We start from the raw sequence: 22,126 nt of genomic DNA, 5'->3' as shown, positions 1-22,126 counted from the left end.
AGTCATGTGTTTCCAGTTTGGCTTTTAAGTCAGGTTGCAGGTTGTGTCTAGGCCACAGATTAAATCACAGCTTAGTTGTAAGTTTTCATTGGGTACATGCATGAAGCATCTGGCAAAACAACACGCAAAGTGCGTCGAGTGCGGGCTTTGTGATTGTGAGATTGGCTGGGGGGTTTGTAGTTTTGATTTAGTCTAGACCAGGTTATCAGTAGCTTGTCAGAAGTCACTCAATGTCTCGTCCTGTTCTCCTCCCGCAGCCTGCCAGTGCTCTGGGCCGGGGGTCCTCAGCGGGAGCTGTGATGCCGAGACCGGACAGTGTCTCTGCCGTGGCGGCTTTCAGGGATACCACTGTGACCAGTGCGCCCCTGGCTACTTCAACTACCCCCTCTGCCAACGTGAGTCTCTGCATGTTACTGCACTTTCCCTCCACTCTTCGCTCGCCGTGATATCATGTGATGAATGCTGTCTTGTACAACACGTTTCTTGAAAATGAACATAAAATTTGATCTTTTATTATTTTTGCACATATATGCGGTCGTCGGACCGAACCTGGCAGGTTCCGGCATTTACGTTCATTTGCAGGAACTCAATTTGGGTGGAAAACTTGACTTTGTAATATAAGATTCTAATAACATGGTGTGAAAATGCAATATGTCTGAGTCACTCAATACAAGAAAGTTCCAGTGATAAATGTCGGCAAGTGGATAGAAATACATTTTAGCCGTGATGCGATCCGAATTGCTTGTTAGGTCTTATTTAAAAAATAAATTACATTATTTTAAGAAAACAGACCATGCATTGCATTTCTTTACATAAATTGTGCTGACAATATCCAGTCCTCCTGGTGCCAATGTGTGCCTGTACTGAATTAAGTATGTGTGTGTTGCAGTGTGTGGCTGCAGCTCAGTGGGCTCCCTGCCCGAGGGCTGTGACCTGTCGGGCCGCTGCCTCTGCAGACCTGAGTTTGATGGGCCGCGATGTGAGCAGTGCCGATCAGGCTTCCACTCCTACCCCAACTGTCGAGGTACCGTCTAACTTCCTGCTTAGTTAAACCTCCCATGTTACAATTTGGGAATCCTCATTGAACTCATTTAATAAGTCTTTTTTGAAACCGATTGTTCCAAGTTTAAAGTTAGTGTTTTCCATTTAAATATAAACAAATCCTGACAGTCTCGCTGTGCTGCTGTCCGCAGTGTGCTCCTGTGAACCCCGCGGCTCCCTAGACACCAGCTGCACGGCCGCCGGACACTGCCACTGCCGGCCCAACTTCACGGGCACCTCCTGTGACCAGTGCGCCCATGGATACTACAGCTACCCCAGCTGCACACGTAAGATTCGCTTCTAGCCAGGGAAAAGGAAGTCCCTAGATGTTTTTAACTGTGTTTTTGTAAAAAGTATAGTTTTGCCATTCAGGTTTTTACATCTACAAAAAATATATATATACAAGTGTCTTTTCTGGGGGTCCTTGTGCCAGCGTGTGCTCTGTCTTTGTCCCCAGCCTGCCACTGCTCCATGGAGGGCTCCCGTCACAGCTCTTGTGACCAGGTGACGGGCCAGTGTACCTGCCTGACCAACGTGGTAGGCCAGCGCTGTGACACCTGCACCCCCGGAGCGTACGGCTTCCCGCAGTGTCAAGGTATTTAAGACTCTCACAGATGCAGCCATTATTGTCCAGTTCAGCTTGTCAGGTTACAGTTGATTCCTGATCTGCCCCTGTGTCTTCTCTCCTGCAGTGGGGTCCTGCAACCCAGCTGGTTCAGTGCAGAATGAAGTCTCCCCAAATACTGTAAGTACCAGCAGGCTGCTTTTATTGCCACCAATGGCAGTCATATTTCTGGGGTGTTGAAAGAATCTGTCTGGGTCTATACGTGCTCTTTATGACTCCTATCCTCAGCAGTGTTCCTCTCTCCCGCCTCACTGTAACACTTGGCTGTTCCCCGCAGGGCTCCTGTCTGTGCCGCTCGTACGTCGAAGGGTCGGCCTGTGACCGGTGCAAACCTCTGTACTGGAATCTCTCTCCAGACACGCCATACGGATGCTCCAGTAAGAGAAAACTGTTTGTACATGCAGGACATGCAGGGGGGGGGGGGTACTCGGGGGTAATTCCCTTTAATTACTGTATCTGGACTGGGGCCTCTGCTTTCTGCAAGTAGAAAGGAATCCACAGTGGTTGTTGTAGGTGCTCATTGATCTGGTATCTGGTGATGCAACTGCATAGTTTATAACTGCTCATTTATACTAGGCCCCATTTCCCCAGCAATCCATCATCACAAACCTTCATTAAACTTCCTCTCATATATTCTGAACGCAGTGATATTTCTTCATGAACAGAGGGTGGCAGATATAGAGATTTTGCGCTTGTCATAATTGCAATTTCAGAGCTGAACTTAAATGTCTCTGTACCCACAGGCTGTGACTGCAAAACAGAGGGAACGATTAGTGGTGTGGCAGAATGCCTGCAGGTGTGTAGTTGTACATTTTCACTTTATTGAATTGCTCTGTGTTTCTGACTGATCTGAATTATGGCAGTGGCCCTTCAACCTTCTTCAAAAACGACATGATCTTTCCCTGCAGAATAACGGTCAGTGTTTCTGCAAGCCCAACGTGTGCAGTGGGACCTGCTCTGTGTGCAAAGATGGCTACTACAATCTGGAGCACACCAACTACTTTGGGTGCCAAGGTGAGTGAGGCATTTGAATAGGGCTGAGAAATATTCATTTTCACTTTAGTACATTTGAAGGTGTACTTTTCTGTACAGATCATGAAATAGTGTGACATGTGAAAGATTACAAATAGGTCTGATTTAAAAATAGAAACAGAAATGGCATTGTTTCATCGGTGAAACTAATCCAATTTAGCTTTAACAATCCATGGATTATAAAGTGTAACTAAACTGTTAAATGGTGAGCGTTCACAGTTGGTGTCTCTCCCCTGAAGGTTGTAAGTGTGATATCGGAGGCTCGGTGGGTCTGTCGTGTGGAGATCGCAACGGAAGGTGTAGATGTCGACCCAATGTGGAAGGACCCAAGTGTAATCAGTAAGTAACGCATGAGAAAGACCAAGGAGTCTACGTGGACTCCTCACTTTCCCCATCCAAACAATGTGTGGAAGCAATAAAAAAGGTAAACAAAAAGGTACATTGTCAAAAGTGTGGAATTTAGAACAAGGGCAGTGATGTTCAGACTATACAATGCACTAGTATCTCGATACTGTGGACAGTTCTGGGCTCCACACTTCAAGAAAGATATTGCTGCTCTAGAGGCAGTTCAGAGGAGAGCAACCAGACTTATTCCAGGTCTGAAGGGAATGTCCTACTGAGAGACTGAGGGACCTGAACCTTTTCACCCTGGAACAGAGGAGACTACGCAGGGACTTGATTCAAGTCTTCAAAATCATGAAAGGCATCGACCACATCAAACCAGAGGAGCTTTTCCAGATTAGCAGGGACACAATGGCCTCCTCTCGTTTCTATGTTCTTAAGTAGGGCTTCATTTCAAGGAAGTATCAACTGAAGCATTTGATGTTTTAATAAGGGTTACAGGTGTCGGTTGAAATGATATTACAGTTACATACAGGTTATTTAGAGAGGTTTTTATTGCATACTTTGGGTACGGTGTCCCATAAGGGTGTGTGTGCTTCTTCTCCAACTAGGCCAAAGAGTGACCATTATTTCCCAGACCTGCACCACCTCAAGTTTGAGATAGAAGATGGCACCGTGCTGGATGGTAGACCAGTGCGTTTCGGTTACAATCCCCTGGAGTTTGAGAGCTTTAGCTGGAGAGGGTATGCACAGATGTCTCCCATTCAGGTAAGTTCTTTCTTAGCAATATGATGAAAAAAACACTACGGCCAGGTGTACAAGTTGTTCATGTTTTCCCTGTGTGAACTTTTGAGAAACAATATGAAGACACAAAACTGTACTGTAATACATTTACTGTTTGGCACTGAAGTACTTTTCTGTACATGACTGTATTATCTGTTGATTAGTCACTTTAGCTTCCATTTCCTTTGATTCTGGCTCATATCTTCTTTTACATTGAAAGAAGTCCCTTTATTTACGCCTGTACCAAGTGTGGCTTTAGAGATGGCTTGCTTTTGGCTTGCAGGTGGTCAGGTTTTAGTAGTGATCCTGGGTGCTAGTGGGATGCTGGTTGGCTGGTTGCAGAGGTTGGTGGTGGTATTAAGGCGTGGCTGTGCTTCTTTTTTTTTTTTTCTCCTTTTTCTTTTCTTGGTCTCTTCCCCCCTCCAGCCAAGGGTTGTAGTGTCGGTGGTGGTGAGCTCTCCTGACCTGTTTCACATAGTCTTTCACTATGTCCACCGGGGCACCACAGACGTCAAGGGCAGAGTGTCAGTCTTGGAGGATGGAAAACATGTACTCTGTGGCAACTGTAAGTGTCCCGGCCTCCTCTCTTCCTCGGCTCGGTTCTGCTAGTGTGTGGGGCTGCCTGCTCTTTTCATCAATAGAGGCATGGGTTTTATTTTATTATATATTTTTTTTGCTTTCTACTCCTCATTTTTATGATCATCCACCTGGAGGGATTTTAAGGCTGTTGTGGCCCAAGGCTACCAACTAGCCCCGCCTCTGCTGTAATGCCCCCAAACACCTCTGTGTCTTTCCAGAGTAAAGTGAGAGTTGCAGTGCACGTGAAGCAAGCAGAGCTCTATCTCTTCCGCTTCATCCTCAGATATGTTAATACAGGAGCCGCCGTCTCCTATGGTAAAATAATGGCGTATCAGTCAAACCGCAAAGGTAAGGAGCAGGCGTTCTGACGTTACTTCAAAGTAAGGGCCTAAGGGTGCTTTACACGAAGAGTTTTGTATTATTTTTGCGTTTGCTTTTGACGCTGCAAAAGCTCTCTTCTGAATTTGACTCCCTGAGTGAAGTAGGAGTAGCTGTTTTTTGGGGATTTGTTTTGTTACTGGAAAGAACTTTGAACATAAAAGTAATCTTTGGTTTCAATAAAATCTTGAATAAATACATTTTTGTCTGTTTAGTAATCTTGGGTAGCCATAGCTTTGAACACTGAGATGCCTTTCAGAATTCAGGCGCTTGGAATGGTTTTCAAAGAATTGAACCCACTTTAGTCAATTTAAGTATTAGGTTGTTTATTCTTCTTCAAAGCAGTTAGATGGGAGTTCAATCATAAAGGATTACGTATCATATATTTATGTCTTGCCACCTGTTATGACTTCCAAAGCTAATGTCTAATTTAATTGACAGTTTCCTGTCAGTATAGGTTACAGTTGGGTCTAAGTTTCTGAGAGTCTGTTCTGTATACAAGAAAAACAAACATTTGTCAGTATTTTCTGAATGTACAATGTTTTTTTCTAATGAAGTGTACCATTCTGTCTGCTCAGGCTCAGACCAATCCAAACAGATCATCTTTGCTCCGAGCTCAGACCCCACCTTCGTCACAGTGCCACAGAACAACTTCGTAGAGCCCTTTGTGCTCAATCCTGGCAGCTGGTCTGTCGTCATCGAGGCTGAAGGCATTCTGCTGGTGAGGACCGCCCTTGTTCTTGTAAAAGATGCTTTTAGATCCTACATAAGTCCTGTTGTTAATTAAGCCATATTATTTTTTGGAGGTGCTTTCCGTTACTCCAGATGGTTCTCTGGGAATGCTGTGTTTTGCTAAGATCTTTCAAGTATTGTTTGGAAAAATGTGCACTTTCTTGAACTGTTGTATTTGTAGAAATACGTGTATTAAAAAGAAAGAAAGAAAATAAAAAGAGGACAGATCTAGATTTGTACAGCTGAAGTCACCTGCAAAACTATTTGTACCTTCTCCTCAGGACTATCTGGTGCTGTTGCCCAGTGCGTACTATGAGGCCCCGATCCTCCAGATGAGAGTCACAGAGCCTTGCACCTATACTCCCTCTGCAGACGCCAGCCAAAAGTAAGGGCAGTCACATGACCTCAGATAAGTTGATTGGTTAGTTTTGAATGAGTCTTGAAACTGTGAGTGTTTGCCCTTATATTTAAGATTTCAATTCTTAAAAAACTGCTGCTCTCCCCTCATCACAGCTGCCTGCTCTACAAGTTCCTGTCTCTGGATGGGTACCCCTCAGTCTCGGGCAATGATGCCACCTGTAGATTTGACAACCACCTGCCCAGGCCCTGCCACACCGAGAAACTCACTCCTCGCCACCCAGCAATGGCCAACTGCAGTGGAAGAGACGTGAGAGGCCGTCACCTCAGCACCCCCTAATGCCATTTCAGCTCAATGTTGCCCTCTCTTTCCATTATTCTTTTTCTTTTTCATTTATGCTGAACTAAAATATTTTGGTTGGGAGAACTTCAAGTGTTCAAAGGGATACGCCTCCAATTGCTGTGATTTTTAATTACAAACTGCAGGTGGTTTCATTGAAGGAAAATCTGTGAATTGTATGTTAGTTCCAAAATGCTTATTATCCCTGTTGGTCCCCGGCTCCTAGGTGAATGTGCAGCTTAGGAGCCAGATCCCTCAGCCAGGGAGATACGTCCTGGTGGTGGAGTATGTGAATGAAGACCAGCTGGATCAGACACTGATGGTGTCCGTCAACTCTCTGGGCACCCACAATCAGCAGGAGAGAGTCAACCTCCACCACTGCAGATTCAGGTGAGTTTAAAAGAGGGATCCTGCAATCCAGGTAAAGTTAATAAGGAAAGGGAATATAGTATAGGCCTCCTACTGTACCCTTGAGAAGAATAGTTGCTCTGACTCGGGCAGGGGCTTCTACGCCAGGCTGGGGACCATGGATAATCTTGTGAAGTAAATATTTACAGTGTGAAGGTCTGTTGGAAGACTCCCTTACTGTCTGCACCAAGCCTGAAGAATGTCCTCCATTATAAGCCATATTACATGAACTCTTATGAAACATTCTAGGATGAATGTAGTGAAAGGAAACTGAATACTGAAGGCACTTATGTGATTGTGATGCCCATCCATCTTAAAGTGACCCATGTTTTGTTGCCGTCCTGCTTTAGCTTCCTGTGCCGAGCTGTTGTCATCGATGACAAGAGCCGCGTGGCCGTGTTCAGCCTGACTACAGAGGCAGATGTGCAATTTATCGCTGACGGAGCCAGTTTCTTCCTGGTAAGATCACTTGTTTTTAAAATATATATGTAAACTTTAAATGTTTTTTTAAGAACTGTCTGGAAAACTTCACCATACAAATATAAATAAAGATGGATATCAGGGTTTTATTTAACTGTAATTAAATCAAATTTGGTGGCAGTTAACTGTGCATGTTTAAGACATAAATCCAAAATATAACTGCAGGAATGTGGAAAATTAAATGTGGAGAGCAATGGCATGTAACTTTTCAAAATGAATTAATAATCGCCATGTTATTCTTATTTGTAGCACAAGATCTATATCATCCCTCATGATCAGTTCACCATGGAGCACATCGAGCCCAAAAAACACTGCATCAGTACGCATGGCACCTTTTCTCCAGACAGGTGAGCTTCATTTTCTCCGATACAGAGAAAAGCTTCCTCACATCATGTTTTGATTTCCCTTTTCTATTTATAAATATGTAAATCTGTCCTCTTCTTTCCCAGCAGTGCCTGTGTCTCATCCCGCTTCCAGAAGCCCTCCCAGTCCATCGAGCTGAAGGAGGGCCAGGCCTCTCAGATGCCTGACTCTCTGCAGTCCTTCCATGAGTCTCAGGTTGTCCCCATCAACAGTCCGTCCTGGCCACAGCGGGCAGTGACCCGGCCACCGACAGCGGTGGACAACGATGACCACATCCTGCTGGACCGCTCTCAGAATGCCGTGGTGTATTCCACACGCGTTCAGACACTCGGCCGCTATGCCTTCATTCTGCACTACCACCAGCCTCACCACCCCACTTTTGCTGTGCAGGTCTTCCTCAACGGCGGCCGCATCTGGCAGGGTAAGACGAATCTCTGGAGAGAATGTGTCAAACGATACAAGACAAAAAATATATATATTTTTTTTTATACATCTCAGACGTAAACTTATGTGGAATCCTGGAATTTGTTGAAACATTTCTCTTCATTGTCTGACGTGGGCCTGTTACTGAGCCCGTTCTGCTGTGACCAAAGCTTCTCGTTTCTCATGCCAGGCTATGCCAACGCCACGTTCTGCCCACACGCTTACGGCTGCCGCAGTCTGTTGATCGCAGAGAATCAGATCATCCTGGACGTGACGGACAACAATGTCTCTCTCACCATTCGGGTTCCTGATGGGAAATCTCTGTGGTTGGTATGTTCTGAGAGGAGGACCGATCTCTGCTTGTTATTTGTTTGATTTGTTTCGGTCCAGCAAACAAGTGAATACTATACACATATCCTTTCTATGAAGGAAATGTTTACAGGTTTTTAGATTTATCAGTAATCATTGTTTTTATTCTGCTTTTTTTAGGATTATATTTTAATGGTCCCAGAAGGAAGCTACAGCTCGAGCTATCTCACTGAGGAGCCCCTGGATAAATCCTATGACTTCATCAGCAACTGTGGCCTCAACAGTTTCTACATCAAGTAAGACTTATTTTGTCAGAGAACTGGAGAAATATGCTTAATTTAATGTTAAAAAGAATGTTTAAAAACCATACACACATGCTTCTGTCTGAGGAAGATAGAGACTTCATTAAATAAAGTCGCTTATTTGTGTATATTAATTATTAAATACTTCAACAACATCCTACAGTGAAGTCTGGCTAAGACTCTTTCCCCCCCCTTCTCTTTCCCTAGCCTTGCCATTTCATCTCCCTTCTGCAAGAACTCGGCCATCTCTCTGTCTGCGTTTTTCAACAACGGCGCCCTGCCCTGCGGGTGCCACGAGGTGGGCGCAGTGAGCACAACCTGCGACTCTTTCGGTGGGCAGTGCCGCTGTCGGCCCAACGTCATCGGCAGGGACTGCTCTCGCTGCGCTACCGGCTACTGGGGCTTCCCCAACTGTCGACGTGAGTGACTCCTGCTAATGGGCCCGGGGTATCGAGTCATCAAAGAGTGTCTACAAAATATACGTATTAGAAAAGAGAATTGTTTAGCTTTGATATATAAACACTTCTCAAATTAGGGCATGTGACAGCATTAATGACGTCTTCTGTACTTCAATCTTTCCGTCTGTAACGCCTCAGTTTCACTGGGGTGTTGGTTTTTATATTGTCTGCACTGAAATAACTTCAAATACAAAACTCAGAATGAGTGTAACAGTAGCCGTCCCCTGTGCAAAGCACTGTGGGGATAAAGAACACTGACATGCTGACATGACAGAATAGCAGCTGGCCCACAATGCAACATGTTTGTTTTTCTGGATGTGGTGACCGTTTCAAATCCCTTTATTTATTTATGTGTGTTAACTTTGTTTTAATCACTTCTAGTATCATAGTATGAGGAACTGTTCACTAATATTTTTGTCCTGTCCTTGCCCTGCTGCCTAGCGTGTCAGTGTGGTGCACGGCTGTGTAAGGAGCTGACCGGCCAGTGCATCTGCCCCCCGCGCACCATTCGACCGGACTGCCTGGTCTGTGAGCCCCAGACCTTCGGCTGCCACCCCCTGGTGGGCTGTGAGGAGTGCAACTGCTCCCGGCCTGGCGTCACCGCCTTCACTGACCTTGGCTGCGACACAGAGAGCGGACAGTGCAGGTAGGCTTGGCTGCAGGAGAGCAAAGCATTATGGGAGAGTACACCGACTATAATGTTACCCTTCCCACAACAAACACCCAACAAAGTCTCAACATTTATTTATTTATGTATTTATTTATGTATTTATTTATGTATTTATTTTACATGATATTTATTGAACGGTTGGGTGCCAGGAATCTTGTTTTCTACCTGTTGGGAATTTTAAAAGCATTGTGTGTTTGAATTTTTATTTGTGTGTGATGTCAAGGAGAGCTAAAGGAATAATTTTTTCAGTATAACCTGTGTATGTCCTGGTTTCTCAAGTATATGAATTAGGTGTACTAAAACACATTCTATATTTATCAATGCTATGCTCTGTAAAATGAATATAACCCAACTTGTCAGCAGTGTTCTTTCATACATTCCTGACCTTTTTATGAAGTTATCCTACAAAACACCTGAACATCTGTTGTCATCAAGAAGTACAGGCGGGGATTAAACAATGAGGCGTTTATGCTGTCAACTGCAGAATCAACATCTAAGGAAAAAAAAAAGAAGAGACCAATCTAAAGATGCATAAATTAGAAGGCATGAGGCCCTGAAACACCCTGTCTTAAATTTCCTGACTGAAACCAAGCCAAGTGAAGATAGATCATATGTGTGTGGGGGGGGGGGGACAGTTTATGTATTTCTAAGAGTGGCATTCACTGCACACAGATTTCTGTTGCTTTCCCAAGCCAGCAGGTTGAGTGTTTCGCTCCGTTTTGCTCTGTTTCACTCCCTTTCGGGGGCGAGATTCCAGCTGAGGCTTGGTCATGGAAAAAGTGCAGCATGGCTGTGACCCTCAAGCGTGAGGGTTAAAGAAACACATACTTAGTAATCTGGCAGGAATGCTGGTTCTCTTCTAGTGCTCTGAAAGCTACTCGGACTGATGAAAGGGAATGGCACAAAGCAAATAGTTCCTAGAGGTGAGGATGCTGTTTGAGAGACTTGGAGGAAATAGCCATGAGAGGACTAGGCCAATAAAGAGAGGGGTGTCCTTTGTCCTCTGTTCCCCTGTGGTCACTCGGCGCAGAGGAATTTAGCAGTTGGGTGCCACATTCTTGCTTTGCATTTCTAATCCCCCAAGAATTTGTCTAGACATGATGAGGTTGTTGAGGCTCTGTCAGAAACACCGCTAGAGTTTAAAGGGCAGAAACTTAACATCTGGTCATGTGCCCACAGACACACACACACACGCCTATCTTACAGACGTATTTGGGATATGTTAGGATGAAGACTGAGATGCTTTGTTTTAAATGTCTTTTTTGTAGTCGTCTTTTTTTTTTATCATTAGTGGACAGTTTGCTCCATCAGCATATTTTAGCGTCAAGTAGCGTAAGTGAAGATTAATTGAGCGGCTTGGACTCAAACCTCCAGAGTGCTTATCGGTTAACACATTTATCAGAATGTAATCAAATAGCCTTCAAACCTTTTAAATGACTGGCATCTGCAACTAGTTCTGCTCTGTCCTCTACAGATGCTGTACTTAAATATGTCAAGTGAAGAATAATTATACTATGAACTATACTATACTGTACGTCATTTCATCTTATCTTTTGCTTTTCTTTTCATATAGATGTAAGACAAACATTATCGGGCGCCAGTGTGACAGCTGTGCACCGGGCTTCTATGGTTTCCCCAACTGTAGACAGTGTGACTGCAGCGGGGCTGGCACCGAGGACCGGATCTGTAATCCCAGCACCGGGCAGTGCCTGTGCAAGGTGACTGCTTTTATTTGCTTTCTTTGAGCTTTTTTGGCCTGCGTTCCCAACTACCACGGAATAGCACAATTCTCGTATTCTCATATATGGAGTTTTTTCCATCCTAGGTAAAGGATATGTAACCGGAACATGATAATATAACACAAAGGATATAATTTAGCTGCCTGAATAAATTTATGATAATGACACATAATCCCTAAGAGTCAGACCCATCCTTTCTGGAAGAAAAAACACCTGTCCTGTCCGTGTCTCCCTCAGGAAAATGTGGAGGGTGTGCGTTGTGACCAGTGTCGAGTCGGGACCTTTCACCTGGACCCCACCAACCCCAAGGGCTGCACAAGCTGCTTCTGTTTTGGTGCTACTGACCGCTGCCGCAGCTCTGACAAACACCGTACTGAGGTTCGCTCCTCCGTGCCGCCATGCCAGAGCTTTTTCTGGAAAAAAAACATGAAAAAGCATCAAATAAGTTTCCACAGTTACTACCCAGTAACAGTTCTGATGCATCAATCAAATGTATCCTTTTGATTTTAAATTCTAATAATTAAATAAACAAATCTCTTAACTTTAGTGATATACATTCCAAGGTTTGATGACTTCACTCAGTGTGTGTGTGTGTGTGTTAACGGACTGACTCCGTTTCCTCCGCAGCTGATGGACATGGAGGGCTGGGTGCTTGTGAACGGGGAACGGCAGGAGATCCCCATCTCCACCAATCCAGAGCAGGGCCTGGTGGAGGCCGACCTGCGGGATGTGCCCGATGTCTACCAGGACCTCCACTGGCACGCTCCGCAGAGTTACCTAGGAGACAAGGCACGCATCTCTCCTGAACTACTCGGCCTTCTGCCTGTCTGATAGCACAGCGAGAGAGGAAACGGGCAAGAAGATGGAACGATTAGACAGCATCGGATATAGAGAGAGTTGTAAACTCCATGTTGTTTGAATATCATTTAACATATTTCAGAGGCAAAAATAAAAGATAGAGACATGGACATGGAGAGTTGCCCTCTGGAGGGTGTAGTCCATTTGATCCATTTATAGCAGAAAATTGCGTTCATTTAGAGGCACCAGCGGTCTTTAACATGAGGTCTGTTTCCAGTCTATCCATGCTGTTACAGTGGTTTGAGTCCTTGATTTGATTGATTTCTCTGAAGTGTTTGATGACCGTGATTGTGCCTCTCCTTCAGGTCTCCTCCTATGGGGGGTTTTTGCGGTACCAGCTCCACTCCCAGCCTCAGCCCACCAGAGGCGATGTGCTCTCCCTCCCCGCTGAGGCCCCGCGCCCCGATGTCATACTCAAGGTACTCTTACCAGAGCTAAATGTTTACCCAGTGACAGTTCAGAGGAGATTACAGTTTGGTTTAGTCTAGAGGAGCAGCCTGCATGGGTTAGTTTTCACATGGGGGCGAGAAGGTGGTCAGATTGGTATCAGTGCTTTGCGGTACCGATAAGATCTGTGCGTCTTTATCGACTGACAGCTTCAATACAACCCTAAGTAGCGTCTTGTGGGATTAATGCTTAAAATGCGTGACTTCTGTTATAGGGAAACCAGATGACCTTGGTGTACCAGGAGAAAGATTACGCTGATCCCGGTGCGTCGCACACAGGTCGCGTTCACTTGGTTGAGGTGAGGTGAAGAGGATTGCACTGAAACTGTGTTCATTTCTTGGCGGTGTTTGTGTCTAACGAGTGATTATTATTATTATTATTATTTTTATTTTATTTATTTATTTATTTATTTATTTTTATTTCTTGGCAGATGCCCTTATCCAGGGCGACGTACAACATAAGTGCAAAACAAAGTGCAAAAATACAGTTCATAGCGATACATCAGGAAAGACGAACTGACCGCAGTATGCGCACTCTGCTCCACAGGGGAATTTCCGTCACGCTCGCACGGGGAACGTGGTGTCTCGGGAGGAGCTCATGATGGTGCTGGTGGGCTTGGAGGCCATGCACATCCGGGCGCTGCACTCACAGTCCTCGCTGGCCGTGTCTGTGCAGCGCGTCCGGCTGGAGGAGGCCGCCCACACACCCACGGGCAACCCTGCCAGCAATGTGGAGATCTGCATGTGTCCTGCCAACTACCATGGAGACTCCTGCCAGGTACCACCCTGCCCCCCAATTTGCTAGATTGTGACCCTTACTGGAATATATCATAATCATGGTAATCCAATAATGGCATGGTAATATGATCTTAAGAGCTGTTTAGGATATATTCACTTGTTAACTCACAAGCACTTTTTAAAGGTTATTTTTTCTTATTGTGTTTTATTTACTGACTGAGTAATCTGTTGGGTCTTGACTTGGATGTGTTCACCTGCACTTGCTTGGACTTGACTGTCTCTCACCCTGTGTGCAGGCGTGCGCTCCTGGGTATTATCGGGATACTAAGGGCCTCTTCCTGGGGAAGTGTGTTCCCTGTAACTGTAACGGCCACTCGGATCAGTGCCTGCCTGGATCTGGGATCTGTGTGGTAAGTTATCATCTGTAGTTCACTTATCTACTGCTGTTGTTCAGGAGAGTGTGTATCCACATTAACCTCTGCATGGGTGTTCCAGTTCATTATCAACTTAAATAATACAAATAAGTACCATATTGTCTCTGTAAATAATTACTGGGAGATAGATACAGCTTTGCATATCCTTTCCTTAATTTAAGAACATGAGCAGGCCTTCCCCATGTTTACACTTGCTTCAATCTACAGCTTCCCTTTTCATTGTCATATCTGCAAAATGTATTTAATTTTTTCCATCTTTTATGTGGTCGCCTTCTAGGTCTTTTTCCATCTCTAGGTATCCATTCAACTTCCTTTGTTCTTATTTGATCTGTTCTTCTTGCCATGTGTCCGGCCCATTGACATTTTAACATTTTCACAAAAAAATGTATTGTAGCCGATGAACATTTCTACACAGAAATACATAAATCCACTTCTATATTTATACAGTCACACCGGTGATTTTCAAACCTTGGTTCTCCTCACAGCCACATTCCCCAGTTTAAACTGAAATCCAGTTTATGACCCCATGAGTGCCCTGGCTTCATTTCAGATTTAGTAGACTTCACTGAACAATCACTTTTTTTTTTTTTCACCCTCTTAATCCCAGAACTGCCAGCACAACACCGAGGGGGATCACTGTGAGAAATGCCAATCTGGGTTCCTTGGCAATTCTACAGATGGAGAGACTCGTACTTGCACAGGCTGCCCCTGCCCACTTCAGGTCTCCTCCAACAAGTGAGTTTCAGTGCTTTCTTCTCGTGGCCCTGTGCACAGACCATAGGAAAATGTGGATCCAGTTATACTATGATATATATACAGAAAACGTTGTGTTGCTGGAATGTGTAATGTACTCAACCATGTTAGCTATACCAGCATTTTCCAGCGTCTCGTAAGAACCATGTTTTCCTCTCAGCTTTGCAGTTGGCTGTGTCGAGAGAGGGTCTGCGATGCAGTGCCTGTGTATGCCAGGGTATGCCGGCTCTCACTGTGAAAGGTAAGAAGAATGTCACAATGACTTTCCTTCCCAGTGGCTTGGCCATTAATTACACTGCGTCTCACCATGGGAGTTGGATGGTAAGCAAGTTTTGATCCCCCCCCCATCCCCGTAGGTGTGCTCCTGGTTTCTACGGCAACCCGATGGTGCTGGGCAGCTCGTGTCGTCCGTGCCAGTGCAACGACAACACCGATTCCAACATGCTCTTCAGCGACTGTGACTCCCTGACCGGAGTGTGTCACGGCTGCATGCACAACACGGCCGGCCCTCACTGTGAGATCTGTGCTCCAAGGTTCTTCGGAGATGCCATTGTGACCAAGAATTGTACAAGTAAGCAGCCCACTGATTTGATTGTCAAGAATCCAGTGGGATGAATTGGGAACAGAGTTAATGGAAGCCCTTCGGGAATGCAATAGTGATAAGTGGTTGAGGACAATATTTTTAGAAAGGGGAAACTACTTCTTTTAGCAATGGAACTAAATGATGAGCGCTGGCAGTGTTATAAGTAAATATTACCTCACTGCCTTTATTTTCCTCCTGTCAGACAAATCCTGTTATTATTTCTCAATTTAACAGAGTGCGACTGCGTCCCGTGTGGCATGTCCTCCTGTGATCCACGCACTGGCAAGTGCCACTGCAAGCCTGGCGTTACGGGCGCCCACTGTGACCGCTGTGTGGTGAGCTGTCCTTTTCATTCTCTTACTATGCAGTTAGTAGCTTGTCTAAGGACCTCTGTCTGCTGCATCTAATTCTGATAGAAAAGCCAGTTCTCACGGTGCTTTTTGTCGGCACCTTTGAAACGTGATGTCTGCTCCTAATTTCTTCTTGCCCCTGCCTGTGCTCTCTCTGGCAGGAGGGTTACTATGGCTACGAGTCATGTGCCGGGTGCCAGCGGTGTGACTGCGATGCCGCTGCCTCCCTCACCCAGGCCTGCAACCCCCAGAACGGAGCGTGTTCCTGCCAGCCAGGGGTCAACGGGCCGCAGTGTCTGCAGTGTGCCCCAGGCTTCTGGGGCTATAACCCCAATGGCTGCCAGAGTAAGTAGTCCAGATAACCGTGGCTGATGCAGAAGCTGATGCTGGGCCTTTCCATGCACTATGCATGTCTTTTTTCTAAGCTTAGCACTTGAAAATCTAATAAGGAAACTGTGCCTCTTCCAGAATGTCACTGTAAAGCAGGATCATGTGATCCTCGCTCGGGAGAGTGCACCTGCAGCAATGGTCTGGGGGGCAAGCAGTGCGATACCTGCAACGAGCGATATCACGTCCCCGTGCAGAATGGCATCGACTCCATGAAGTGCCAGGGTGAGTAGGCGCAAGGCGTGTAGCGTCATCCGCACTCGTGTGGACGGTGATCTTTGAAGCTTCTCTGATCTGGAGAGTAGTTCCTCTCTGTGCCTCCAGTGTCGGAGTAAGGAATGATTTTTGCAAACAGGAATTGAAGTGAAGTTGGGGAGATAGCAGTTTTGGTTACTTAAATGGGTGTGTGTCGGGTGTTTTCTCATCAGCCTGTGACAGCTGTGTGATTGTGCTGCTGGAGGACCTGGAAAGCATGAATGGCCTCTTCCTGACCATCAGAGATCAGGTGACCAACCTGAACGCCAGCTCCATTGTCTGGGGTCAGCTGCAGGCCCTGAATGACTCCATTAACAATGTGACCGTGAGTACCAGCAATGCCCAGCATTTGTATGGGTCGGGGGCGGGCATAATCCTATAAATATATACTTTAATATATCTTCTTGCAGAATGATGTCTATGACTATAACGCATCCTTGGATGATGACACGAGCAAGACGGTTGACCTGGAGAACGAGGTCCTGATGCTGGGTACAGATCTGGATGCCCTGGAAGAGAAGGTACATGCCATTCGATGTCTGGTAGAAATTATCCCTTGTGTCCACCTCGTCCTTCATTATTTTTGCCCCCTTCCTGTGCAGTCCTAAGTGGTGATGTTTCACGATTCCTGCCTCTCCCCTTTTTAGATGGTGTTTGTTTCTATAGTGTTGATTGTACATTGTGCTCCGCCCATGACAACAGTGGCTAGTTGTTTCTCTGCAGGCGACGGTGACGAGCGTGAAAGCAGAGGCTCTGGAAGACAATGTGTCTGAAACCCACCAGCGAGCTGAAGACCTGCTCAATCAAATCCAGAACACAATGAGAAACATTCAAGGTGTGCTTGGGCTTCAGATGTGATGATTTTCATTGTTTTGAAGATGCCAAGGTTAGAAAGGTAGCCTCTAGTAGTCAGAGCAGGGTTCGTATGTTCCTTTTAGTAGAGCCAGTGTGGATGAACAAGTCAGCCTTCATCATTTCTCATTTTCCCTGTCTTGCGGCTCTCTCTGACAGACATTATCGACCAGGTGAACCGGACTTCGGTGAACGACAGCAAAAGCCAGTCCACGGAGGAGCTGCACCGGAAGCTGGCAGAGGTGGAGGAGATCCTGCGAGAGATGAGAGGGAGGGACTTCTGTAACCACACGGACAAGGTGGAAGAGGAGCTGAAGGAGAGCAAGAAATGTGAGCTGCTGGTTTTTAGAAACTGCACAGGCTTGAATCCAAGAATGTGTTTATTTTTTAGTCAACCTTTTTGGTGGTTTTGTGTGTTGACCACTTATTTTGTCCACAGTACTGGATCGCGTGAACAAGGAGCTGGTGAGTCGGCTGAGTGACAACCAGGTTCTGGTGAACAGCATCCGGGACAAGCTGGGCAAGTTCAACACAGAACTGATGGACCTCCGCGACGCTCTGAATGAGGCTGTCAACAAGACTGCCCGGGCAGAGGAGCTCAACAACCTCAACCAGAACCACCTGGACCAACACCAGGTGAGCGATAAATAGAACAGAAAATCGAAAAATGAATCATTAACATGAGGCAATTCTATACATTGGGGAAGGAAAGTGATTTGAGAGAGGAAGGAAGTCCAAAGATACAAACAGAAGTTCTTTTTGCGGGAAAAAAAACATTCTCTGAAGGTGTTTCTTCATTTTGCCAATGACTGTTCCAGCAAAAGGTCGAGGAGCTCCTGCAGAAGCAAGAAGACATTCAGCAGCTCCTCGAGATGGCAGAAGAATCCGTGGCACAGGTCAACGATCTGCTGGACATGTTGCAGAACTCCAAAGAGGTCAGTCCCTTCTCACGACATTAATTCTCAAGAAAATGTTGCTTTGCTGTTATAAAGAGGAACAAGCCACATCCACAATGTATGTCCAGATAGAGAAACTGGATTGAAATACGCTGTGATTTGTGTAATCTAATCTATTTTCACGAATAGTGTGCAACAGATTGCAGCATCATGTTGGTGGCCATGGTCCAGATATTATCCTGACGTCGGTTTTGTCATCCCTGGCAGGAATATGAGAGACTGGCGGCCCAGCTGGATGGTGCCAGGAAGCCACTGGCAGAGAAGGTGCAGACTTTTGCTTCGTCCATCGCCAAGATCCCGCTGGTGGAGCAGGCTGAGAAACACGCTATGCTGCTGGATGAACTGGCCAGGAATCTCTCCAGGTGACTTTCCAGCTTTTCCTGGGCCGGGGACCTGGCCTTCTGTAGCATGGTTGACACTTTCCCTTTCACACGGTGACACCCAAACTGTCAACCTAGAATGTGCCCATCAGTCCCAAGGAGAGGCTGAACCCTTTTGCTAAAGTTTATTTCAGCAAATCAGCTCTGTATTATATGGTAACACTTTCAAGACACAAAACCTTTTAATCATGTTCCTTGTGTTCACTGACACTAACTGCTTGTCTTTGCCTTCAACTCCTCCAGTGTCATTGGAGAGACAAACCAAGATGGCTTCATCCAGAGAGCCGTCAACGCATCCAAAGCTTATTCCAACATCATCGAGGCTGTGCGCAACGCAGAAAAGGCTTCTAACGAGGCCCACCAGGCAGCGTCCAACGCCTTGGAAGTTTGTGCACTTCTTATTCCCAATTCTCGAACAAGAACACTTCATTACCTGTTAACATGAACCATTTACTGTGCAAATACTTATCCTTACAGTGGGATTTGTGGTCTTGCTCTGCTTAGGTTGAAGTTAAATAAACACAATGTTTAAAAAGCTTGTGTCTTTTGCAGAAAGTGCAAACGGACAATCTCGGGCAACTGGCTGACAGACTGAAAAACAAGAGCCACACCCTGGAGGAGGAAGCGAACAAAGTGCATACGACGCTCTTTAACGGTAGCGAGGCCAGAAACTGCCATTCAGATCCCCTCGATTTCAATTCCCAGCTTGCATTGTGATATCAGATATAAATGCAGTGCCTCTCCTCCGGTTTGCAGATCTGAAGCCACAGCTCCAAGCAGCAAAGAAAAGCTTACAGGGAGCCAAGAAGAAACACGAGCAGCTGCTGAAAGACCTGGATGCCGTGCAGAAGAGTCTCAACTTCAGCAGAGGCAAGTTCGGCAGGCACAACGCACAACGCACAGCACACAGCACAGCAAACAGCACACAGCACATCCCCTTATCAGCAACCAGTCTGTGTCAGCAAGTCTTTGGAAGCTAAACAAGTTTCCCCATTTCTTCTATTATCGTTTTTAGAAAGTGAAGGATCACTGATATGTACAATTGTGTGGAAATGTTAGGTTTAGTGAATTAAATGTGTTTCTAGAAGCCTCTCTGCCAGGTCTAAAAACTAAATTTCACCCATACATGTCACTCCAGGAGAGACTGCAAAGGACATCGCCATGGCCAAGCTGGCTGCCATGCAGGCCAACAACACGGCCGCGGAGGTGGAAAAGTCCCTCAGCCCCATCCAGAAGCAGCTGCAGCAGTGGAAACAGCAGTACGGCAACTCCAGCGACACCAGCGAAGACTTCAAGAACGCCTTCCATGAGGCCAACAAGTCGGGTACGGTCCAGCCGCCCTGCTTTGCCCTCTCCGAGCTGTTTTGTGTGTCCATTTCTTGTTCTCAATCTCTGTTCTTCAGTGATGTATGTATTGTTTTAAAGCCGGATAAGAAACATTTGTACAGAGTGCAAAAACCTGGAGATGCAGGCCCAGGGGAATAACTTGAACAGACTCTTGTTAAAACTAACCCTAATAAGAATTTTTTTGTTTTTTTGTTTTTTTTCCTGTGGGCCACATGGCATCGTGCACAGTGGGCATGCTGGGAGACACTATCCCCCTGCTGATTAAGAAACTGGACAAGCTACAGAGCCACTCGATCCAGATGCCCAACATTTCAGAGAACATCCTGCGAATCCGCCAGCTCATCTCCCAGGCCAGGAACGCTGCCAGCAAGGTAAGGCTTTAACGGAGGAAACGTTGGGAGCTGTTGTCGGGGGTTTTTGGCTACTGTGCAGTTGTGCAGACTCACTAAGGAAACCTCATATACAGGGAGGAGTCCAGGTTCAGATTTCTAAGCAGGACAATTTCTACACATCACTAGAATATCACAACCTACAAGCTTCCCTAACTGTGGACACTTAATGACACTCCATTAAGCATTGGTTCTCTGAGGATATGAGGTGAAGTTGATCCATGAACAAAGTATAATAATGAGGTTCAGTGCTTTTACGCATGTACTTTTTCATGACAGCAGTTCCTCAGTGCACTCATGAAATCCCTTGGCCTTTGCATTTATTACATTTTAAATGGCTCTCCAGATCAGTCTTCTGCAAACATCATGGAGGTGTTATTCAGAGTCAAATGCACATTGAAGGCCTCTTTACTGGTCATACACACTGCGTCTTAGAAGGGGAAAAGTATGATCGACATGTTTTTAAAACTGTACTTGCCATCTTTCTCCGTTTCTGTTCATTTGTGAAGGTGAACGTGCCCATGAAGTTTAATGGCTCCTCGGGGGTTCGGCTGAGGAATCCCAGAAACCTGCTGGACTTGGCCGCCTACACCTCCCTGAAGTTCTACATCAAGCTCCCCGAGGTCAAGCGCAAGCGTCAGGCTGAAAGCACACGCCAGTTTGTTTTCTACCTGGGCAATAAAGATGTAAGTGTTTGGAAGCTGTTTTTTATTCATTTATTTTATTTTGCTCCAGGCATATTTTACGGTACAGAGGCAGTGTCAAAGATTTTGAACCTTAAAAGCTTTTCTCGATGCAGACTTATTAACTGTGCAAATACAGGTTAATCCTGCTCAGGAAAAACATTTAACACGGCTGGACAACAATATCCACAGCGTTGATTAAATACTGGAGTAATAATTCAAAATTAAAAAGCTGATAATTTGAGAACACTGATAATGCTTTGGAATGTTTCCTTTTGTTCATTATGAACTTATTTTTGGGGAGATTTCTTTCACAAACTTGGCAGAGATTGTGTGGTTTATGGCAAAAACGTCCATTTCTCAAAGCATCTCATTTGTCTAGGCCTCAAAGGAATACATGGGCATGATCCTGGAGGGTCAGAACCTGAAATGGTTTTACAAAGTCGGCAGAGAGACGGCCGAGCTCATGGTGGACCATGCGATCAGCTCTGGCTCATTCGACAGCATCAAACTGGAAAGGTGAGTGAGTGGGGACAGTGAAATGAGACGTGTCTCTTACACGGACCCGGTGACCCTGTTTAAACAGTCCTAAAAACACCTCTTCGTTTGTACAGAAATGTGGAGTTCATAGTTGTAGCACCTTGAAGAAAGAGATGAAGTCTGAACTCAACCAGCCTGCTTGAGTAGGACAGCTTCTCTTCCAAGACTCCTTTAAAGTCCTTTTTTCTGTTTGTTTTTACTTTCTCAGGTTGTTACAATATGGGCAGATGGCCATCTCTGTCCAGGGTGAGTACACCCAGGTGACCAAGGGGGATGTGGTGGCGAAGGGGGATAGCGGGCTGCTGAATCTACCGGATGGAGAGACCGTGTTCTACGTGGGCGGGTACCCTCCTAATGATTTCAAAGTAAGAGCCCTGAGGGTCCTCTTGAGAGCATTCTGTATTTAGGACTTTTTTTAAGTGAGAGTTGATTCCACAGTAGGAATTACTATTAATTGATCAAATACATTTTTCTTGTTTAGCCTCCCCCTGAGCTCAACTACAGTGGTTTCCAAGGCTGCATTGAGTTAGAGACCCTGAACGAAGAGGTCCTGAGTCTCTACGACTTTGAGCAGACCTTCCAGCTCGACACGAAAGAGGAAAAGCCCTGTGGCAGGTGAGTTCCCACTGACATCCTTCTGTGCTGGAGTTGCTGGCATGTCACCTGAGGAAGGAAAGCTAGTTAAATTCGCTGTGCAGACAATGTTTACGTGTGATTGTGCTTCGCCATGGACAGAAAATCCTTTTCACATTGCCTTTGATGTCACATTCATTAGCATACTTTCAAGACTTTCCCTGCTTTACTTTTGTAGACG

The 22,126-nt window shown here is 45.6% G+C and overlaps 1 protein-coding gene across 5 annotated transcripts in view; it reads left to right on the top strand.

The window, feature by feature from the left end:
- Positions 1-22,126, top strand: part of lama5 (laminin, alpha 5) — a 60,503-nt gene that overhangs the window by 31,945 nt on the left and 6,432 nt on the right. For 3 of the 5 annotated variants that reach the window (XM_066702309.1, XM_066702307.1, XM_066702312.1), the window contains exons 13-63: positions 258-395; positions 890-1,024; positions 1,194-1,328; positions 1,499-1,636; positions 1,734-1,786; positions 1,944-2,043; positions 2,410-2,462; positions 2,575-2,680; positions 2,938-3,037; positions 3,652-3,808; positions 4,250-4,388; positions 5,359-5,501; positions 5,794-5,897; positions 6,026-6,179; positions 6,436-6,599; positions 6,968-7,076; positions 7,347-7,444; positions 7,547-7,881; positions 8,074-8,213; positions 8,373-8,488; positions 8,702-8,913; positions 9,394-9,598; positions 11,196-11,340; positions 11,599-11,739; positions 11,989-12,150; positions 12,525-12,638; positions 12,881-12,964; positions 13,213-13,443; positions 13,700-13,813; positions 14,445-14,572; positions 14,751-14,831; positions 14,947-15,161; positions 15,408-15,508; positions 15,685-15,868; positions 15,992-16,135; positions 16,339-16,490; positions 16,576-16,686; positions 16,889-17,000; positions 17,177-17,347; positions 17,457-17,653; positions 17,836-17,952; positions 18,181-18,335; positions 18,597-18,738; positions 18,906-19,008; positions 19,110-19,223; positions 19,492-19,677; positions 19,929-20,071; positions 20,599-20,775; positions 21,155-21,291; positions 21,521-21,677; positions 21,794-21,927. In XM_066702309.1, coding sequence (XP_066558406.1) covers positions 258-395; positions 890-1,024; positions 1,194-1,328; positions 1,499-1,636; positions 1,734-1,786; positions 1,944-2,043; positions 2,410-2,462; positions 2,575-2,680; positions 2,938-3,037; positions 3,652-3,808; positions 4,250-4,388; positions 5,359-5,501; positions 5,794-5,897; positions 6,026-6,179; positions 6,436-6,599; positions 6,968-7,076; positions 7,347-7,444; positions 7,547-7,881; positions 8,074-8,213; positions 8,373-8,488; positions 8,702-8,913; positions 9,394-9,598; positions 11,196-11,340; positions 11,599-11,739; positions 11,989-12,150; positions 12,525-12,638; positions 12,881-12,964; positions 13,213-13,443; positions 13,700-13,813; positions 14,445-14,572; positions 14,751-14,831; positions 14,947-15,161; positions 15,408-15,508; positions 15,685-15,868; positions 15,992-16,135; positions 16,339-16,490; positions 16,576-16,686; positions 16,889-17,000; positions 17,177-17,347; positions 17,457-17,653; positions 17,836-17,952; positions 18,181-18,335; positions 18,597-18,738; positions 18,906-19,008; positions 19,110-19,223; positions 19,492-19,677; positions 19,929-20,071; positions 20,599-20,775; positions 21,155-21,291; positions 21,521-21,677; positions 21,794-21,927 — 7,186 coding nt within the window. Of the gene's footprint in view, positions 1-257; positions 396-889; positions 1,025-1,193; positions 1,329-1,498; positions 1,637-1,733; positions 1,787-1,943; positions 2,044-2,409; positions 2,463-2,574; positions 2,681-2,937; positions 3,038-3,651; positions 3,809-4,249; positions 4,389-4,620; positions 4,751-5,358; positions 5,502-5,793; positions 5,898-6,025; positions 6,180-6,435; positions 6,600-6,967; positions 7,077-7,346; positions 7,445-7,546; positions 7,882-8,073; positions 8,214-8,372; positions 8,489-8,701; positions 8,914-9,393; positions 9,599-11,195; positions 11,341-11,598; positions 11,740-11,988; positions 12,151-12,524; positions 12,639-12,880; positions 12,965-13,212; positions 13,444-13,699; positions 13,814-14,444; positions 14,573-14,750; positions 14,832-14,946; positions 15,162-15,407; positions 15,509-15,684; positions 15,869-15,991; positions 16,136-16,338; positions 16,491-16,575; positions 16,687-16,888; positions 17,001-17,176; positions 17,348-17,456; positions 17,654-17,835; positions 17,953-18,180; positions 18,336-18,596; positions 18,739-18,905; positions 19,009-19,109; positions 19,224-19,491; positions 19,678-19,928; positions 20,072-20,598; positions 20,776-21,154; positions 21,292-21,520; positions 21,678-21,793; positions 21,928-22,126 lie in introns of all 5 variants that reach the window. The other 2 variants (XM_066702310.1, XM_066702308.1) reach the window with 2 other exon arrangements.

The sequence above is a fragment of the Amia ocellicauda genome, chromosome 4, assembly GCF_036373705.1.
Source record: "Amia ocellicauda isolate fAmiCal2 chromosome 4, fAmiCal2.hap1, whole genome shotgun sequence".
Taxonomy (NCBI): domain Eukaryota; kingdom Metazoa; phylum Chordata; class Actinopteri; order Amiiformes; family Amiidae; genus Amia; species Amia ocellicauda.
Note: the sequence above shows the minus strand (reverse complement) of the source record. Positions and strands in the feature narration are given on the sequence as shown.